The sequence below is a fragment of the Erithacus rubecula genome (assembly GCF_903797595.1).
Source record: "Erithacus rubecula genome assembly, chromosome: 6".
In the NCBI taxonomy this organism is placed as follows: Eukaryota; Metazoa; Chordata; class Aves; order Passeriformes; family Muscicapidae; genus Erithacus; species Erithacus rubecula.
In genome coordinates, this window is record NC_136688.1 from 34,647,642 (window position 1) to 34,669,749 (window position 22,108).

The 22,108-nt window shown below is 36.1% G+C and overlaps 1 protein-coding gene across 4 annotated transcripts in view; it reads right to left on the reverse strand.

Annotated features, from left to right (window-relative positions):
- The window catches only part of HEATR5A (HEAT repeat containing 5A), a 62,217-nt gene that overhangs the window by 3,629 nt on the left and 36,480 nt on the right, over nucleotides 1-22,108 (reverse strand). For 3 of the 4 annotated variants that reach the window (XM_079310204.1, XM_079310205.1, XM_079310203.1), the window contains exons 21-35: nucleotides 21,563-21,752; nucleotides 20,827-20,996; nucleotides 17,701-17,727; nucleotides 15,709-15,847; nucleotides 14,693-14,872; nucleotides 13,623-13,862; nucleotides 12,731-12,912; nucleotides 10,964-11,032; nucleotides 10,364-10,543; nucleotides 8,146-8,380; nucleotides 7,520-7,768; nucleotides 5,821-5,948; nucleotides 4,868-5,015; nucleotides 3,940-4,212; nucleotides 1,363-1,587 (exon numbers count right to left, since the gene is read on the reverse strand). In XM_079310204.1, coding sequence (XP_079166330.1) covers nucleotides 1,363-1,587; nucleotides 3,940-4,212; nucleotides 4,868-5,015; nucleotides 5,821-5,948; nucleotides 7,520-7,768; nucleotides 8,146-8,380; nucleotides 10,364-10,543; nucleotides 10,964-11,032; nucleotides 12,731-12,912; nucleotides 13,623-13,862; nucleotides 14,693-14,872; nucleotides 15,709-15,847; nucleotides 17,701-17,727; nucleotides 20,827-20,996; nucleotides 21,563-21,752 — 2,635 coding nt within the window. The remainder of the gene's footprint in view (nucleotides 1-1,362; nucleotides 1,588-3,939; nucleotides 4,213-4,867; nucleotides 5,016-5,820; nucleotides 5,949-7,519; nucleotides 7,769-8,145; nucleotides 8,381-10,363; nucleotides 10,544-10,963; nucleotides 11,033-12,730; nucleotides 12,913-13,622; nucleotides 13,863-14,692; nucleotides 14,873-15,708; nucleotides 15,848-17,700; nucleotides 17,728-20,826; nucleotides 20,997-21,562; nucleotides 21,753-22,108) is intronic. The other variant, XM_079310206.1, reaches the window with a different exon arrangement.

The following is a 22,108-nucleotide window of genomic DNA, read 5'->3' on the forward strand; positions in this document are numbered from 1 at the left end:
TACATTTCTTCAGGAACCACTGTTTTCAAACACACAACATCCTCTGATACAGTGAGGTGGAGTTTTACTGCAATAAAAACTAGGCCAAAATGGGAATTCAGGGTGATCTATGCATATTTAGAAATTATAGCATACTCCTATTCTATTGTCTCTCTGTATAAAGTACAATAAACATCTTTGAAGATCTGGTATGACATATTAGAGTACAATCTATTTGAGCATGATATAAAATTTGCATTTAGAGTATATATTATATTGGAATAAGTTTTGAGCAATTCTGTGAAGCAAAGTTCCAACAACAAATTACAACATAAGAGACTAAATGTAAGGAACAATGAAAACACTACAAACTCAGGAAAATGCAGCAGCACACAGTAAACTGATTAAGACAAAAAATTCTTTCCTACACTACTGTTTTAATACCCTTCGCTTCACTAGAGACACTAACTTTTCTCTGAGGAGATCCTGCACTCAGTGTACAGCTGTCTTTTATGCTCAGCTGTACACTGAAGCTCCTGCTTATGCCTTCATACCATGGAACTACACTGTGGCACGATACAACCCAGGAGTAAGCCTGCAAACCCACTGTCCTGGCTTCAGCTGGGGTACAGCTAATTTCTTCTCAGTAGCTACTGCAGTCTGTGTTTTGGATTCAGAATGGGAATGGTGGTGATAACACAGTGATGTTTTTGTTTTTGCTAAGGTGTATTTATCCTAGCTCAAGGAGTTTTCCCCTAGTCTCACACTGTGCCAGTGAGAAGATAAATGAAACTGGGAGGGAGCATGGCTGGGATGGGTAACCTGAACAGATCAAAGGGATATTCCACACCAGTAAATAAACTGGAGGGAGTTACTTGGAAGGGCAGATGGTCTGTAAGGGGGGTCTGGCATTGGTCAGAGGGTGGTAAGCAACTGAACAGTGCATCACCCGTTTCTCTCCTTCTGCTACCATTATTGTTATCACTTACCATTTTTACTTTATTTTATTTTAGCTTCAATTATTAGACTGTTCTTATCTCAACAAGCAAGTTTTACTTTGATTCTTCTCCCCACTACACTAGGATGGGGGGAAGAGGGAGTGGAGGTTGATTGAGTGGCTGCATGGCTGAGTGAGTGCTTGCTTTCCAGCTAGGCTTAAATCATGACACCCACATTTATACTTTTATAGATGATGACTTCTCATATGGACTCTAGAGACAAGATCACACTAGGGTTTCAACAGTACTTGGTAACCAGGTAATTCTCTTGTGACTAAGAGAGAAGTCTTTTTTCCAGATGTGTGTGAACTCTATTTAAATAAAACCAAACATTTCACACAAACATTTTTCATTTTTAACTGATACACCCAATATTTGTGCTTACCTTGATCCCAACAGTCAAGCACTGTGACCAAAGCACTACGTAGAAGATCAGTCCAAGCATTCTGACTCTTCTCTGCTCGAGCCATTGGAGAAGACAGGAGTCCTTTCAGAGCTTGCAGAGATGCAGCAACTGTCAGAGGTAACTGGCCATCTTGCAATTTCACAGCAGTTTCTTTAAGTACTCCAGTAATTAGGTACAAAATAGTAGGAAGAACTGAAACACTTCCTATAAAACAATGCAAATTAATTTAACAGAAATTAAAATGCAGGTACCTTTTACATGGGGAAAAAAAAAAGAGGTTGTTTTCTTGGATTCTCTTTTCTATTTATACTTTATCATTTTTAAGCACATCCATGAATAGAGACACTGGTAATTTGAAGAAAAGATTTGAGATATCATGTGGCCTGCTAGAGCAAACAGAATCAGACTGCTTACGAGAACTTAAACTTCTTCCCCTTTAAAATAGCATTGTATGTCTTTTCCTTGATGATTTTATTACATAAAGTGTGGAAGAAGTAAGAGAAAAGTAAGAACAGAAAGATCAGAACCACTGAGGAGATGGCTCTCATGGAAGAGAACCCATGGAAGTATACAAAGTATAGTACAGTATACACTAGTATATATAATGGTACATAGTATATTCTTTGTATATATTAATGTATAGAAAGAAGAGTAGAAAATAAAATATAAGCATCTAAGTATATTTTGCAGGCGAAGACAACACAGCGAAGGAAATTAACGGGGTAATTTCAAAACTGGCAGGAGGAAATACTTCTACCACATCATCTGTGGTTAGCTAAGGATGCAATTGCTTCAGGAAATCACTGAAGTCAAGAATTTAGTAAGAGTAATAAGGACTTAGAATAAATATATGTATAAGACCTTCTAGAATTTAAATAGAAGCCTCTAAAAATATCTTGGAAAAGAGAAGACCTAAGGAGAGAAGCAGATGGTTCCATAGGTTACCAAAGAGATTTTCATGTCTGAGAATGTGATAGTTGACCAGTCATAATGAGAGGCCACTAGAAATGCTTTAAAATTCACAGGAATAATGTGGCATAGCAGTTTCACCCATTTTTGTATCTTGGAATCTAATAGCAATGCAGAATTTTGCACATATTGGAGGCAATCTAGAAGTTCTGCATACTTTCATGTTGCTCCTGTCCTAAATTATGACTCAGGAAAGTACAGAGTTAAGCATATGGCTTAATATGCTTATCTCATTCCCTAAAAAGCAAAATCCTTATTTTTTTAAGATTTTAATGCACTGATGCTCATGAGAGACCTGTTGAATAATGAGGGTCTCTGACTTATGCATAAATATTTTCTGAAGCTGAGGATATCTGTTTTTGGACAGCCAAGTCTTTGAAATTCAGTAGGAAATGTAGGTCATGAACATAATTTACTTGCAATTTTTTTTTTATGCAAACATATCATGACAGGTGCCTGAAGTAAGAGACATGGCAGTCACTGTAACTTCAGTTACCTATTAAAGGGGGAAAAATTGTGCAATTCCACAGAGGAATTCTCATCTCTTTGATGATGTGAGCCAACTTTTGGAGCTGCTTCCTTATCCAAGTGATTGCATAAGCAAGCTTAAGTTCCTCTATTTAGTCACCTGAAAAAAATGTTTAACTTTTCTACTGTAAACATTCCCTGTGGTCTGATCCTACAAGCTGTTTATTTGTGGAATATCATGGACAGGTAAAGACAAACACCACTACAGTGAGAAAAAGATCACAGATTATTTTTCATACAAGATGGTCTTTCTCAGATAAAGGTGATACATTTATTTCCTTTCACTTTGAACTGATAAATAATGGGCTGCAGATGGAAATGAGAAAGTGTATCATCACCTTACAAGGACTGCCAGCTATTCCATTTGGAGTATGATATTTCCCATAGAAGAATCATTTAACAGAGAGCAAATTTTTTTTAAAAAAGAAGAAATTTTTAGGGGTGATAAATGCCAAAAATTTGCATAAGGTGTAACAAGAATACTTAAGGTGGGAACAGAGGAATAGGGCAGAAATGCTTTGTATGTGTGACTGCAAGAGTACTGAGAGATTATATGTATGAATATGATACTGACCACTTGGTGGTGGGGAACCATCCTAAAGTTTAGAGTGAATCCAAAATGAATCGTGGGTAAAAGTCATCTAATCTGAGAATTCAACTGTAACTCCTTGCAGCCATTTGTTAATGTTCAAATGATGGAATGGTAACACCAGACATTTCCCTTTTAAATTTAATTTATGTCTGCATTATAAATCCCAGAATAGACAATTCAAGTAGCATATAATCATGTAGCTGTTCTATACTTCCCAATACAAAATGAATCTATTAATTGCACTGCTATAGGGTGGGAGGAAAAGAGAAACTACTCATTTAATTGCTTTGGATTTGTAACTTGTTTTGCAATTTGACAGTAAAAAAAAATAATTAGAAAAGGAAATTGTCACAAGCAAATCAAAACTTGCTGCCAGACCTAGCCAGCTAAGAAAATGAGGTAATAACAAAGGGGGAGAAGGGCCTAATACTCTTTCATTTATCTTTTCCTGGGATGAAATAGCATACCTTCAGGAGAGCAGATTGCAGGAACATCAGAGAGAATAACTAATGCTGCTGCTACCAGTCTGCTTCCATCTTCTGACAGTAACAGATGTTTTCCAGGTAGAACTGCAGGGCTACAAGTTAATTTAGGGTTGAGCTGGGGAAGCTGTCTGACAAGAATACAAACACACAGCTCCAGTGTTGCAAAGACTAATGATTTCCCAGGCACCAGTCCCCCTGTGTCTTTGCCTTCTCCAAATTCTGGTAATGTTTCCTTTTCTGCAGCACCATCATCAACTGAAAGAGAAACAAGAGGTATGGCAGAAGTCTGGAGGCTGTGACTTGTTTCCAAAAAGTTTACTCCTAAAGACTCTTACATTATCAAATTATAACCTTGACACATATATATGTGCATGGGTATGTATTCAAAATTCTACTAGCAAACACCCATCCCTCTGAATAAGCAAACTACACAGTGATTGCCAAAAGGCAAAAGGGTGTGCAATAGACTTTGACGTACAAGATCCTGAGGCACCAAGCCAATATGATGTCACCTGATACAGTTTTTTCCTTTTAGGAAACGAATGTTAGGAATCAGAGTAACTACTGGAGTAACTATTACCTGGCTTGTTACAACTGTGCATGCTGAGTATGTTCATTGCTCAATTGAAATGCTTTCCACTAGGATTCATCCCTCCCTGATGCCACCCAGCTGCAGTTTCTGCAGTTTTTCTCCTCACTTTCTACCCTCTGTTCAACACCTAAACCACCTGCTATCTATCACACCACCAGAATTTCTCACGTCAGGAACCTGGACTGTCTTAAGTTAAACTAGAATTAGAATCCAACTGCAAAACACTTCAATTAAGACACGCCTGGAATCCCATTTTTCCAAGAAAGAATTGCTTTAACCCTGATAATAGGCATTCAAACATCTCACAGAGTACTGTACCTTCTGCACTTCTCCGTTTTTCCTTCACATGTTCCTGAGCTGCAAAAAGGATCAAGCGAACCACTTCAAGGGCAGCAAGCTGAATATCAGGTGACTCTCTGGTCAGTATCAGTCGATGCAAAACATTCAGCAGCTCTACACCCAACTCCTACAGTGAGAAAAACATCTAATAGATTTTAATTTTAATGCAGGAGTTTTATGAACTTGTTAATACTTGTTAAAGCCAACAGCATTACTCTGACTGATGTCACTAAGGAACACAATGTAATTGATACAATCATAGGAGCTGGCATTTTCTTCACCATCCAGCTCCTAGCTCCCAGTAACAGTTGTCACTATCAATTCTCCCAACAAAACAGTTTTTACAGTTATTTAAGATATAGGGCACTTAAAACAATGAAAAAAGCTGAAGTAATCTTTATCTTCTGGCTTAACTCTTACCCTATGCTATAAGCATTTCCTACACTATATGCATTCCCTTGGACAGAGCATCAATAGGATCAGCAGAACTTAGCTATGTCCACAGGCTTTATCACTTTCACTGGGTTAGACAATGGTATGACACATGGGATAGTATAAACCTTAATTTAAAAAAACAAAAAAGAAGAAATTTCAGATTACTATTTCCGATTAGGATTACTGTTGTGGTGTTTGGTTTTGCCTTTTTTTCTTTTTTTTAGTATCACTGCTTTTGTCCAGTCTTCTTGGCTCTCATCCTACTCATCTAATTATTCCTTCCTGACAAAATGTCCTCAAATTCTCTGCACCTCACCTTACAGGTTCCACATTGTGTTCTTTTTTACCTCCCTTTAGAGCCTTGGATTTGGGTAAAGCATACAGTTTACATACTACTTGTATGTTGAAAATTCCTGGCAATACAAGAAATTGAAGAGGTACTGCTCAGACTAAAACTGTGCCTTAATTCTGGGGGGCATTTGGTCATTATGCATTACCTGATCACCACCTATCTTAGATCTTGGCCATGGAACATCAAAGAGTGCCTGTAGGGCATGCAAGCAGGCAATAATGTTCTCCATTGCTGCATCTGATCGAGGAGAGCACAGGAACTCCACACTAATTCCTGTAAGCATCAGGGGGAAAAAAAATAAAAAAATGTGTACTTGAAATTCTAAGAAGTAAGTTTTTCCACTACTTAGTAACCTCAACTGAATTTGTCTCCTATTGCTAATATCTTGGGGCAAGACCTCTATCTCCATCAAAACAATGAAACTTCACCTTCTCAACAGTAAAAGAACCAATTATAACTGGCTACTAACATAAATAAAACCCCAGCAATTCTGAATAAAACATGAGGTCCAATGAACAGACAGGAGAATTCATAATGAGTATATAGCAGAATAATTGCCTAATCACTCTGATTCATGTAAGAGAATGAAATTCTTAAAGTAATTCACAAACTCTAAGGCTGAGGTTTATCTTCCCATTAAAAAAAAATGCTAAAAATGCCAATTATCACAACAAGATAACCAGCAGTAAGTAAATTACATGAAGCCTAGGCTTGTAAATCCTACAGCAGATAAGAGCTATCTTTTTTTCAGCTTTCAGGACTCTGCACAATTTTGGAGATAACCTTCATATAAACTGCAATCCATATTCTCATCCTAGTTGTGCAGCTGTAATTCCAAAATGTGTGATGACTTGAGAAACCAATCAATGTCCACTAAAAAACAGCTGTGCAACAGAAAAGCAGTTTTAAATTCTTCCAGTTTCCCTTTAGGGAATGAAAATTAAAATGCTATTTTATTCAAAAGCAGAACAAACAAGCCATATACCCACTGTCAAGTATGTGAAATTTGATGTGCTAAGCAGTAGAGGAAGCAGGGGAAATGAGCAGCTTTTGTATCAGAGGTCCCACTTCTAACTGAGAGTTCAACAGAGAGCTGTCTCTCTGCAGAAAGACTTGGATTCAAAAGAAGACATGTGCAACCAAGTCATACAAACTCATTCCAAAAGGGATTACAAAAGAAGGACACAAAAGAGAGACCTAGAAAAAAAATATAACCAGAAATGCCTAATTGTGTAAACTTAAGAGAACTGGGACTGAATTCAATTACTTGATTAGCTCCTGCAGTAGTGGAGCCCTAACAGAGCTTTATATGAATGTAAGGAAACATTTCTTAACTGTGTGGGTGACTGAGCACTGGCACAGGTTGTCCAGAGAGGTTAAATCTCCATCCACAAAGATATTCAAAAGCTGTCCAGACATGGTCCTGGGCAGCTGGCTTTATGTGACCCTGCTTGAGCAGGAGGTAGACAGTATGATTTCCACAAGTCCCTTTCAACCTATAAACTATAGTGTGATGTAAAACTGTACTTCAGTGAAAATAATCCTTACACTCTGCAACTGTACTGGTACAAACACTGTGAAATCCACCCCTGAACTTGCACGTTCATGAGCAGAGCAATAAGCATTTGCTTCTGGCTCGTTTAGCTCACAGTGGTTTTTGTAACATATTTGTGAAAATACCTTAAATTTTCTCACTAGGACTTAAAATTCTTCTCTCCATGTTTTTCCAAAAGATGCAATTGAATGATACAGTTAAATTTGAATAATTAAAATTTTATTTGCTAACAGTTTTATCTACATTCTGAGTTACATTATCGAGGCAGACTATTCACTCACTCACTAACCCAAGATAAGATGGAATCTGTCAGTATTCACATCCTCAGGAGATTTCACCAAGGGCCTGGTAGAAGAATCTTGACACATGGTAGTTGGGGTAACGGGTCTGGAGAGATTTGTAACTCCTTCATCAGGATCAACAACAATGAAACCTGTGCTAGTGAGCCATAAAGCTGTAGCATAAAGTATCAGTGCCCAGGAGTTGTAGTAATGAGGTCTGGCATTTTCAATTGTCTCTGCTGTGTAAAATGTACCACCTACAAGAAAAGAAATTAGTTTTAAGGATGTGATTTATTTTCAACTACTATAGCTTCTCATTCTTAAAATGGAATTGTGTTCTATGTATGACTTTTTTTTAATGTTCAGTATTAAAATTCAGGCCAATGAGGGCACTTCATTTAGACAGAACACAATAATTACGTGTTTCTTCTTTGAACCATAAAAATAGCCAACAAATAAGAATACCAAATCACTCTTCACATCCATGAAACCTCTATTCTCAAAAGCAATTCTGATCTTTATATAGGTCCATAAGTAGGCTTATTCTCTATACAATTTAATCTTAATATGATCTTAACACAAATCAGTTTGCTTACAAGTGACTTAAGAAAACACAACTCATTTGTCTTTTTACCTTCAGCAGGTAGTTGTGATGCATACTCTGGAGGCAAAGTTAAGAGAGCAAAATCCTGAAGTGCAGCAAGCCAGAGCTTGCTCAGTGTTCCAAGATCTGCCTGTACCAAGTCCAGAAGACCACTGGCAGAAAATGTTACATCTCTGTAGCTTTCTTCGGAGGAGTTAGCAATTTTTAAACAGTGCTTGTGTGTATCACCTTGGTTTTTCTGCTTTTCAACTGCAACTATGTAAACCTGTTGATATATTTGGATAGTGAGTTACAAATATTAACACTTGGAAAACTACTCTGATCACTAGCATGGCTGCCTGCTGAGCAGACAAGAGATTTCCAAGAATCTATTTCTGCTTCAGAAATAAGTAAGCAAGCATTCAGTAACATGGGTGAACAAGCATTTATTCTCTAAATGTTCTGAATCCTTTCCCCAGTTGATCATGATGCAAGAATCCCCAAAAAGGGGAAAACTTCTAAAATTCCTACCTGCAATTAAGTACCCTGCTCTTAAAAATTAACATATAATATGTCCAGTTTTTGCTTCCAACCACCAAACGCTGTTAGGTTTGAAGACTGAAGAGCTATCAAATTATATACCTATAACAATAATTTGGAAACAACACTTAACCCATCCCAAAATCTTTTTTTATTAAATGCTACAGGGCATTTGAAACTGACTTTTCAAAAATTACATGTTATCTCATGTTAGCAGTAAAGAATGAAGAGTACAATCTTGCATAATTTGCAAACTTTGGGTGCTACTATCTATAGGTTTATTTCAGTATCAATTTCCCTAGATACCTCTCTGGTTATCAAAAAGATATGTGAGACATATGAGAATGCTTCAGACAAACAGCTTTCTGTAGTCTCTCCAAAATGCACCTGGAGGGAAGGTCTTCTCAACAATAAAGGGCATATTTAGATTCAATGAATGTCAAGTTAGTTTTGCTGAATACTAGTCTCCTGCAATTATGATTTCTGCATCTTTTGCATATTTGCTACTTGTACTGGGTTGTTGCAGACCAGCAACTAAACACACACCAAACCTTTGTCTCAGACCTCCCTGCAGCAACAGGATGGGGGAATTCCTTCAATTTCTGTAAATAAGAAATAGGTAAGATTCTAATGGAGAAGGAGCTGCCTGGGGCTTAAGTGAAATATTTGTAAATTACAGATCACAAAAACTTATAGGAAGCTCTACAGAGTTTCCTCTGAAAAATTCTTGTGATCTTAATTACATGCTGGAACAATCTACAGATCTTCTCTTCAGACAGTTGAGCCTCACATCTAGTCTGAATTTTGTCCTGGCTTCTGACCAGTGAACAGTTGTTATATGCCATTAAAAACCTTTTCTTCATGAAATAATTTTAAATCGATGACAGAACTTTATCTTTCCCTGAATAGATTAAATAGAAAAATCTATTTAAATTGTTCAATGTAAGCATGTTTTCAAGATCTTTATTCCTACCTCCTAGCTTGTCTACAAGAGCTTTTCTATTTTGTCAACACCTGTTCTCAAATATGCACATGAAACATTAGTATATTTTTCTACAAATGTTTTGACAAAACTATCTATTGCTTACTTTCTCCTACAAAGTACCTTCCTGGTTATACACTGAAATATTATCCACCTTCATAACATGATCAACTTTAGCTTGTTGTCAACCATCAACATCCAAGGCCATTATCATTACATTCTAATACACATCTTTTGGAGGTGGTGTACATGATTCACATTTTCGACTATTAAATATTTAACCTTGCATTTACACATATTAAAACAAGTATTCACATGAGCTGACTTAAACCAAAGCAGTACTGAACTGACAGTATTAATTTAAAAGATCTACTTCCAAGATAAGAAATGCCAATAGGCAGTGAGAAAAATGACACATATTTAAAATAGCACATTGAGTGAACCATCACCATAGCCATTTATAACATACAATTTTGAAACAGTATTGAACTATTTGAATATATTAAGGAATTCATATTTTTAACTATGACACATTATTCTTAATGTATAGTATAATAAAACCAGTTTAATTAGCAGTGCTTTTGTGAAGTTTAGAAAGTTCAGGTACTTTTAGAGGTAGCAAAGCAAAGCAAAGGGTAAGCACCTTCTATTTAAAGAAGCACATTAGAAACTCCTGAAAATCCTGTCTGAAAGGTTCTAACTCACTACCTGATATCAAAACTAACATTGCAGAGCTGTTATACTAACCTCTGCCCAAGCCTTAAGGACAGCAAGTACTTCCATAGTTGATGTGCTTTCATTATATTGTTGATTTTGTGCTTCTTTTCCAGCCTGCACTTTGAGCAAAGAGGACACAAGCAACTGGTGCACTCTTCGAAGGTCATTAAGATCACTTACTACACCACTTGCTATCCAGGCACTGCATACCTAGTGTTGTGAAACAGAAACAATGAGGAACAAGAAAAAAAACACCACTGGACACTCTTTTTTCTATCTGTAAAATCATGAAAGCCAAATTTAATTTCTACCAAGGTACAGCTACTGTCAGACAATACCAAATGTTAAATGACATCTCAGTTTAGTATACTTAAGTAGTGAAAGCAAAAACATTAGTGGAGCATCACGAATAACGGCCGAAATATCAACTTTAACAAAGTTTCTCCAAAGACTTTGAAGTGAGAAAAATCTTTGAGTTGTCACAATATAAAGGTAACATAGGTGACATTATTTTTTGTGAATGGATTTAAAGTTAGAGGATTTATTTCCTTTATCTTGTTTTGCATATCAAGCAAAAAAGAAGTTTCAGAGGGTCTATTACCTAAGAGACTTCTGACTTTCAACACTTGCCTGACATGCTTTTGCTGTGACATCAGGAGGAGTTTCAGGAGCAAAGGCAGGCCTGAGTGCAGCTCCAACCTAAAGAGAAATGATACAACATTCAATGCATAGTGAACAATTGACTAAAGACTTACTTTTCGTAATCAGACTTTGTTACAGTATTCCTTTATAAAGCATAGTTCCTTTGTCATTTTTCACAGACTGATTCAGTGAGATTAAAGAGCAGAGAAACAGTTTCAGTCATACTTTTATTGTTTTGCTTACACTGAAGATATTGTTCTCTTTGAGAGGGGTCTTCAGGGTTGACTCTATTTTTTGCACAGTCTAAAACAGAAATAGTAATGTCTTCCTTCCTGAATGCTTGACTTGATGAGGAGCCCACAAAATAAAAAGCAATGTTCTGAACCATGAGACTTACAAGACACCTAGTGAGTGACATTTCCTTACTCAGAAAGAATACAGATTTAAGAAAACAACCAACTGAAGCTGGTCTACTTTGAAAAGTGAAAAAAGGGGAGAGCACAAGCCCCATTTACCTAATAAAGAATACACAAACACAAAGTTACTGGGCTGTAGAGGTTTTACCTACTCTCACAGTTGAAAACCATTTCACTAAATGGTAATAAAAGATTACCTAGTAGCTTCAGCTTGTATTTGAAAACTCATATTTAAGTTTGATATATTATATTTTCATCCCAAAGAACAAGTACTACAATAAATGTTTGTGAAACAAGTGAAAAGGATTTGATTTGATTTTAATGGCAATTAATGACAATTTCTTAAGACCCTCTAAAGTTGAGACTTCATTTAAGGAACTTCTGAACAAGGTTTTAGAAAGTCATTACCTAAGTCCAAAAAATTTATATCCATATTTTTCTGGATTATTATGATATTTTAAAGGAAAAGAATCAGACAATGTAGACTTGATTTTTAACAGTTTCACATCTCTTAAACTTACATGAAACAGCTGATGAGACCTGTGCACAGTATTAACAGTACTGAAGCTTAAAAGAAAAATTATTAGCTTTACTTGATGGTTTTGGACAGCAAGAACAGATGGGTTGTTTTATTCCCTTGATAGCATCAGACAAGGCATTTCCTTCCCATAAAGGTGTGCCAAAAATATAGAATTATAATGGCAAAATCAAGATCAAAGTAGGTCAGGATGTCTCCAGTGTCTTTCCAATTCTATGAGAGAAAGTGATCCGACCTATTCAGTGTCCACTAGATATTGAAACTATCTGAGGCTTAACACACCTGTCTGTCATATTTAACACAAGTGTGGTCTGCAATGCTAAATGACTGGGACATCTTTTCTCTAAATCTAACCCAAGACTTAACTGAAATGGACCTTATGAGTGCAGTCCACACTCCTCTATCTTGTATGTTGGGAAAGATCTCCAAATGTGATGGCTACTGAGGCAAAGGCTACTTATTTCTAAACAGAGTTTAACATTATAGTTATTCCTAATACTTCTTGCAATACTTTCACACTCTCAAACCAATGCTTTCCAAAAAAGAACCCCACCAGTGATCTATTTTGGTTTTGTTGTATTCAAGAGGGAAAATGGTGAAACTGGAAAAATTTTGTAGCTTAAACCATATATGCCAACTGAAAAGATGATTTCTAAGGAAGTTAAGTCCAAATAAACTAACAATACTTCACTAACAAAGCAACTGAAACCCAGCTCTGTACCTACACACTGCAAATGCAAATTTCTTTTAGTAACTGACTGTAACTCTAAACTTTTCCAAGTTATTATCAATGGTGCTTACATTGGCTTGATATTGCTCTAGGATTACATGACCTGGAAACTCTGGTTCTGGAACAGCTGCAAACTTCCGAACAATAATTTGCAACATTTGAAGCCCAGAAAGACGAAGTTGATCACTGTGATCTGTGGCAGCCATGAAAGCCATTCGGACCAAGTCAGCTAAATGCAACACCAAAAAGTCATCTGAAAACAGAAATTTGAAAAAGAAAATAGTTCTAATAAATTTAAACTCAGACATAATGTGTTTTCTAAGACTGTTCCAAACGTTTTCAAAATGCATTTTACATTTCACCTTAACACATGTCAAAGATTCACTTCAGGCAGCTGACCCATAGTTCAATTTTACTTGGCTACCTTATGTTATCTGCTCTAGTCTGCTTTCCATTTAAATGCAGAAAAAAGTACTTAGAAGTATAAATATCTTCATGCATGAGACAGATTTTCTAAAAAACAGTGTTGAGGAAAACACCTCCAGATAAACACAGAGAGGTACTGAAAAATGGCACTGTACTGGTGATTATGCAAATTATGGAAAGAAAAGAAGTGGCATTTTTTAAAGTTATACTCCCAGAAACTAAACTGTGATGTTGTAGGCTGGTGCCAGCTATCACTTGTGACTGCCAGTGCTTATACAGAAACAAACCCTTCCTACACATATGCCATGGTACTATAACCAGGAAATGGAGTGTAAATGCTGCAATAAGACGCCATTCTTAGAGCAAATAAAAATTTCTCTACACCTTGAAGAATACCAGCTTCCAATAAGAGTAATTAGAGGCTTCATTGATTACAAACAACTAATTTCTGATGAATTTCATTAAGATGCAAAGAGCTAATACTTACTTTGAGCATAGTTTGCATTCTATGAAATTGTTACAGTGCTTAACACGTACCTCTTGAATCACGTTGTTTTCTTTCCTGAGCCAGAGTTATGTCAAAATGTGCACTGCCTGCATTTTCACACTGGCTTATAATTTTACAAACACACTCTGCAGCAAAAACTCTGGTGGACCATCGTGGATTTCGGAAAGGATGGAACCTGTCATCACTGTCAGATGTTAATACAGATACATCATCCTCTTTGGTAGTTTCCTCTTCTTGAGTGGTATCTATTGATGCTACTGTATTGAAATCTGTATTTAGGACACAGAGGGGAAAAAAACAAACATAATATTCTTTCTTACTTTAACTGAAACCTACAGAAAGAAATCTCTTTGAAGTCTATCTCTAGCCTCAAATTCATGGTGACTTTCTTCAATCTTGGTATCTTACAGTAAATGCTAGAATCTTAATATAATTGAATTAATATATAAAGTCAACATTTGGTTGATACTACTTTCTGGTAGACAAGATCAATACCATGAAAGTAAATTAAGAACTGCAGTGAAAGAAGTAAAAGAAAAAAGCTTTTTAAAATAAGTGTGATACATTAGAAGCTAGTACTGTTTCAAATAAAAAAATCTAAATGCAAAAAATTTTCTTCCTGTTCTTCAGGTAAAATAATTTCTTTCACCCCTGCCAATATTCAGCATAGTAACTGATTTTGCATACTCAAGAGTTCCATTATGATATAATAGGCCTGCAGTTCTATTACTAATGGAAGAGCTGGTCAGAATACTTTCCTTGCAAGTAATTGCACAGGACTCATGAGCTCAAACCTATTCTATGTTTCCATTTCTGATATGGAAATTAATTAACACTAGGAGTATAAATCAACAAGAATATGAACAACACATTCTAAGATGTTTACAAGAACTTGTTCAGTGGGGACAGGGCAATCAGAAGAGAGAAAGGCATATTCCTCTGAAGGAACTAAGTTAAAGGATCCAATCTTTCAAAATGAATTACGATTATACACTCCATAAGTGGCAAACATTCACTGAACACTTTCCCTCAGTGGCACAGAGCACTCCTGCAGGCCTTATTTTAATTGTGTTCTCAACTGCTGTGTATTAAGACTCACCAGCAGAGGCAGCAAGAACATCTTTACAAAGCTTCAGCCAAAAGGAGAGCTTCTCAACAGCCATTGAAGTAAGCATGTGAGTGAGAGTCTCTTTGATATCTTGGCACAATCTTGGATCCAATTCTTTGTCCAGCAAGCCCAGCAATGCCCCCTCCAGGCCTATTTCTCTGATATTCACATCTGCCAAGAACAAAGTCTGTGAACTGAGTACTGTACATCACAAAACTGCATTAATGACAACAGAAACCCCACTGAAGGTTGCACACAGGATATCTTGTGAAAAAGTACTTATTAGCCCTGAAATACTTTTTAAGAATTACATTTTTCACTTTAACACTTCAGCTAACTTATGAATACAAAACAAATGCTGAGCTTTTGCAGAAACATAGTAATAACAGAAAGGAAGTTACTCCAGAAAAAAAAAAAAGAATCCTACTCTGAATTTCACAGCATTACCATCACCACAGCATCTAGCTCCTGAAAAAAAATATTTCACAGACCTTACTTCATAAGGTAATCCTAAAGCAATATTTTAACTTGAAATGGAAGTTAAAACTATTCTCCAGAAAAGCATAAAACCAAACACATGGAAATAATTTGTTAAATTAATATGATCAATTTTTATCTGACCAATATTACAAATTTCAAATACCAGCAGTTTTAAAAAATTGCTATAGTCTATCTTTTCTGAAAATTTCCATATGAGCTTGAATTGAAAGCTGAAGTGAAATAAATTTTTAACATGGGTACATGGGGATGAACTAGTGATCACTCTCAGGCTTTTTAGCAAAAAGTTAATACAACAGTTACTGACTAGATAGGCTTAGATTTCCTTGGAACTCCCTTTGCATTTCCTCATTTTATCATAATTTGGTACTATAAAGACAAGTGAGGTAGAAAATGTTTTGAGTTAAAGATTTCAAGAATGTAGCAAAGTTCTCACACTCATAGAAAAAATCTGTTTAAAATTCATAGTCAATGTCAAGACCTTTGATCCCAAAATTTCAAAACATTACCTGGAGTAAAATCTTCTTTGCTCTCTTTCACTAGTGTAACAGCATATTCTGACACTTCAGCAGCTTCTCTTTGCACAAGCTGACGTAAGCAAGCTACCACTGCACGCCTCAGTAGTAAGTATGAGCTACAGAGATTCATCTGAAACATGCAAGAAGATACAGTAAGATGGCAAACAAACCTCTGTGGCAATACCTCAGTAAGGCTGGTACTTTCTGAACATGTGCAGCTATGGCAAATCTGTTAAGTCAGTAAACCTGCAATTGATGCTCTTTTTGCAAAGCTTTTTTTTTTTTTAATCCTCAAATTAAATGTTTTCCAAGTCCTGTAATCAATTTTACAAAACATATCAGTACTTCTAGCATTTTCTCTCCAAAGGCAACTTACAATATCAGTTTGGGGCTGAATCCACCTCTCAACCAATATTGTACAAAAACTGCCATTAACTTCAATGCCAGGTGAATTGTGGTCTAAATGAACAATTAACTCTTTGACTACTAGGTATATGCACACAATAGGCTTGAAAACTCAGTACAAGTCATCACCAGATGTAACTAGAGAAATGTCAGTGAAACCAAGGGTGAGAGAGTCAATCAGGAGTTAGTAAAACAGAATTCCATGCATTAAGGAAGTTTATAAGAAAGGGTAAAGAGAACACTGCTGCAGTTTCATTGGAAAAAAAATACTCAATTTACATAAAATTATGTTTTAGAGAAATTGAGAGAAAGGTGAGAGTTACTGGTGAATGTATAAAACTGCAACAGGTCAGCTCCCCTGAGCAGTCTCCAGCAAAAAAGTTCATAGCACCATCATATTTTAACATCAACAGGTGTGGGTTATTTTACTGGAAAATACATGATCATAGATTCACTATTACTAGAATGAAGAAAAACACTTAAAAAACCCCCAAGACATAGCCTCAAGGGTTTTCTGTTAGAGTGAAGCTTTCTGATTTCTATTTATTTCTTTCAATTTTAAGACAATGATGAAGGGAACCCTAAAGATATGATAAACTGGCTGTGTGGTAAGGCAAGATGACTACAGCAATATTTTTGAATCTTTTTCTAAATTAAGCTTAGGTTCTAATAAAAATAAAACTGTTGTCTACAACTAAGCAGCTGTGTACCCTTAGCTGTTACCATCTTTAAAATAGATAGAGCTGCAGGAAAACCTTGTGTCAGGCTGTGCTCCTCATTTGTCAGCAACAAGCCAATATATGTTAGTCAAAATGACTAATATATATTACTTAACATATGCTTAAAGAAAGCAACTTAAGGACAAAAATAATAAGCAAATCAGAATTCTAGCTTTGTTAGATTAACAAAACTGAGCTCCATCTTGGGAATTTCTATGCATGCACATGAATTTACAATATTCATAATTATATCATTATATCATTATATCATATCATTATATCATTATACACAAAGATACACTTTGCATAATTCTTCTACAAGAAAAGGAACCTCAATACTCAATAGGTATGTCTGCAAGGTACTTTAATTGTAACTTCAGAAACAAGTGGGACTTAATGAAACATTTATGCAAGCAGGCTACACATTCTATTTCAAGTTGGACATGCATAAATTCCGTGCTCATTTTTAAAAGGAAAAAAACAGAAGGCCCAATTGAGGCTACCAAAATAATGCAAGATGCACATTTTTCATCTCTCTCATTCTCTCACATTCTAAGCATGGGACAGGACTAAATGACAGACACAAAATGCAAGCATCACATTAAAACTTAAATGCATGAACAGTTCCCTTTCTGTACTTAACACATTAAAAACAAAATTATCCCTTACTAAGTACATAAATGAAATATGTTCCTGCCATCTGCAGAAAGTTAGGAAGGCTCTGGTTAGGATGACAATAAAATATCACTTGACATGCTAAAAGAAATTACATTAAAATGGTTAAAAAGAAAGATAAAAGAAATAAAAAACACCACTGCAAACTGCAAAAGTTCAGGATTAACAAGGCACAGGGACCTACCAACACAGAATTATCCAACAAGATTTCCTGCACAAAAACAAACGACAACCAGTCATGACAAAACCAAAATAGATATCACAGTGATATCAACCACACATGGAGACTGTAACATGTATGTTCAGCATATAATAAAATTCAGAATCTTATCTCAAACATACCAAAAGCCTAATTTGCTTAGTTAATTTCTTTCATTTTTCATGAACACACTTAAATTACAATCCAACTGCCCCTAAAATTAACATGCAAACAGCACCAAGACAACAGCAAGGCATAGTTATTAGCATTGTATACACATTGTGTTTCAATACTGATCTTATTGTGAATATCTTGGAGCTGAAAACTGGCATTCACTGTGTTCACAAATACCTACACCATAAGCTTACACAGATAAGCTCTTTAGAAGTCTGTGCTCACCTAAGTTAGTTTTAGAGCTAATTTTAGACAAGATTAAAAGCACAGGATTTGTATTCTGCTGGAGCCAAGTATTCAAATAGCAGGACAAGTATGCATTAGTTAGAAGCCCTGTGAAAGATCCCATTGACAAACAGGGAACACTCTCAGAAGCTGAAGAAGGGAAGCCAGATAATGACAAGCATATGTACATAATATAAACAAACAAAAAACAAACCCACAAAACCTGAGCCAGTGAAGTAGCATGTGCATTGCCTAAGTCATGTCTTACTAATGCTAGCACAGTTACAACCTGAACTGTTTAAATACACTGGAGACTTGAACCATCTCATGCTGGGAAGATGGGTGGAGGAGGCAGCTTGCAGCTCCTGCACAAAAAATTGTTAGCATGCCTAATGATGGAAAAAAGAAATTAAGAGGCAGGAGAGGGAGGGTTATAAGAGAGTGGAGGGAGGTAAAAGAGGAGGCAAAGAGGAAGTGGGGGAGAATGGCAGGAGAATGAGAATTTTAAAAAGGCAAGTTTGAAGTGACAGACATTTAACAGACTCCTTGGGCAAAGGGGGTGGAGAGGGACGTTGGTTCAAATGCTACTTAAAAAAAGTGAAAAAAAATGGTTTGCACATTTGTTTTCAAGACTTTGAGCGAAAATTCATGTTTCTATGGATGGAGGGGGAAAAGTTCACTCATCTGACTGCAGATCCTTTGACTCTCCTGGGTTTTTTCCTAAATAAAGAATGCAATGGTGAATATTCACAAGATCTAGGGCCTAATTTTACTTCCCCTTAAGACAAAATGTGATGCAAAGGAGGACTGTCACACCTTGTTCTTCAAACTGCAGACATTTAAACTCATGAGGAATAACTAGCTGAGAGTCACCTTGAAAGTAAACAGCACAGTGAAGTGCAGATTTCAGATTCAGTAATTTATTCTGCTTCCCTAATGAGATGGTGATTTAGTGGGTGGAAACTACAGGATGATTGGTGAGTTTCACAAATACATAATTCTGCTTCTGCAATTATCTTCTCACAAACCTGTAAAGCACACACTTGAAAACCCTCGTTTATGACACTCTTCAGAGACATACAGACATTACTGAATTGTCAGTGCCAGCAACATTGGCCTTAATTGTACAAGAATGAGAATGAGAAAGGCCACTCATGTGAGGCCACTGACTTTGTTGGACTCCTTTCCCAGGAAGCCTACAGTCACTTCTGGGGCAGAGTGGAACACACTCAGATGCATGAACACACACACTCAAGCCATGACCCCGCTTCTTAATTGACTGATTTAGTATCATGAAGTTCATGCACTGCTGTATGAAGTACTTTGAGACAACTTGTAAAAACAGTGAAAATCAGTAATATTATATAGGCAAGACAACATTGTCATGACATCCTCTTTATTGATATTAGTAGAGAGATAGAAGCAGACTGCACATGGAATTATAAATGGTCCCAAATGCTGCCACACCCTTCAAGGGAGAGACTGGCTGACATAGTTTGTTGTGATTTTATCAATATAAGAAAAAACTATGTTTGACCTAACAAACAGAAAATAATTGTTAGTGGATGTTAGAACAACACTTGAGATTAGTTCCATCTCTTCTGCAATGAGCATATCCATCTGTGTCACAGTGTGGGGTAGAAATACCTTCTTCAGTTTTTCCTAGCTCCCACAATCATGTTTCTAGTCAAATTAAATAAAGAAAATGTAAGGAATCTAAACCTTAAACAAAATGAACAAAATTATGTTTGGTATTGATACACAAGTACTACCCAATGGAGTATGTGAACTGTGCTGAAATAGATGAGATTAAATCAAAATCCAACCACATTTTACTGTCTGTGGATTTTTGTTTCTCTGATTGACAGTGAAACAAGATAGCATTAAAAGAAACAAACAAACAAACAAATCAACCCCTCAAATACCTCCAACCAGCCCTTCCTCCCTGCTAGCCCCCCAAATCCACCAAGGATAATAACTACCAGTGTTCTATTTTAAAAAAATAAAATTGAGTACTTCAGAACCACAGCCATTCTAAGTCAGAGAAAGACTGGGTGAAAACAAAACAAAACAAACCACACCCAATAAATAAACTCCCCCACTTCTTGTCAAATAGGGCTGAAAAAGTTTTGTTTATTTCTTCCAAAGACCTGATTTGACTATGACTTATGTGTCAGAAATTTTTACACTGACTGCCAAGATGTCAGTACACTGAACTATTAATGCTACAGAAATTACAAAACAGAGAAATCTACAGTTTTCCAGTATAATGAAACAACAAAATTAAACAAAACAATTCTCAGTAATTAGTACAAACAATTTAAAAAAATCAATCCTTCAACCAGGACATAAAAAGCAGCAGAGGGAAAAAAAATGGCCAACATATGTTAGCTGATAAAAATCCAGCAAAAAGTTGTAATGAATGGTATATCCTGCCAGACAACTGGCCTTAATCAGAACAGCAGAATGCATTTGCAGTACAGAAGGCCAAGATTTCTAAAGAATGTGCTTGTCTTGTAAAGAGGAAGCAGAAACTGAGGAAAAAAAGAAGATATATAGAATACTTGCCTGTAGGAGAGAACATGAAACACCTCATGCCTACACAATGATCAGTTTCTCTGCTTAAAGAAACATCTGCATTTTTTGAGTGTTTATGAAAAATAGGAACAGATTTTAAAATACTAGTATATAAACCAGTAAATATATACTCACACAGAGGCAGCTTACAAGGTTAGACAAGTTGACATGTCGAGGAGCAAACATGTGAAGCTGCTGAAGGCAAGAGATGGCTTGAGCTTGAACAAGGCAGTCAGGATTATCCTGCATCACTGCACAGCCCAAAAGGCAGGAAGTTCTTAAGGCTGACACTGCTGTACTGCTGCCTATATTGAGAATAAAGAAGGTGGGTTTTCTGTTATTTTTAAAATATATATTTAATAAACATGGTAACCTGTCTTTTTCCCAAGCCTGCCAGAATGTTCACCCTCCTAAAGGCAGATTTTTGTATTTGTGCTATACTTTGATATCAATGAGTAGTGATCTCATTGGTCTCTGGTGATTTAGATGCAAATATTAAATGTCTGCATCATAACTAAGACATAGATGGGCTTCTAACTCTTGAAATATGAATATCTTCTGTTCTCATGCTATAATTATAAGATATAAGAGCATGAGAAATGTAAAATGCAAAATTTATGTAAGAAATTTCAGCCCAAGTCAAGGCTCAGAGAACCAGTTCAAACAAAGGAAATGATGTTAAGAGGCACTATTTTTGGAAAACTAGCAGTCATGTCATCTTGACTGCATAAAGCCATGGCCTATGAAATATTGTCCTGCAGCTACACTAGGAAACTTAGATCTGCTTACTTGTCAGAATTTCAATCCCACACATTCATTGCTTAGCAGCTTGGTTGCTATCAAAGTTGACACATTAGTATGTGTTATATACCTTGCAGCTCAGGGCCCAGAGAGGTAATAAGTGTATTCAAACAGCGACCAAGGCTCTGATGAACTTCAGCATAAGCTGGAGGCACACTCAACAGCAGCATGAGAACAAGAGATAAGGTTGGTTCCACATGCACGTGATACAAGGGCCCAGCCAGATCTACCACCAGTGACAGAGAGTGTAGTGCCCATGCCTGTAAAATAAGAGCACCAGTAATGTAGTCTCTGCATGATATACATAAGACCTTTTAAAAATGTTATAGTCAAAAGAGAAATTCAGTGTAATTAGAAGTTGCACTTTTAGGTTCCAATGGAACAGAGAGGTTATACAAAGAAACTTTATGAATCTGATGTTGATAAGCCATTTTGAATAGTTTACAAGGAACTGTATGTTGTACAATGAAACAACCATTTTAAATTTGTCATTGTTAATAAATGAAAAATTGAATGTAATAGTAAATTAGTTTAATAGTGATAATTATTATTCCTTTATTATATTCTATTATTTCAAATATTTCTTAGAGTTCCTTGTGCAAGAATAGCATTGTGA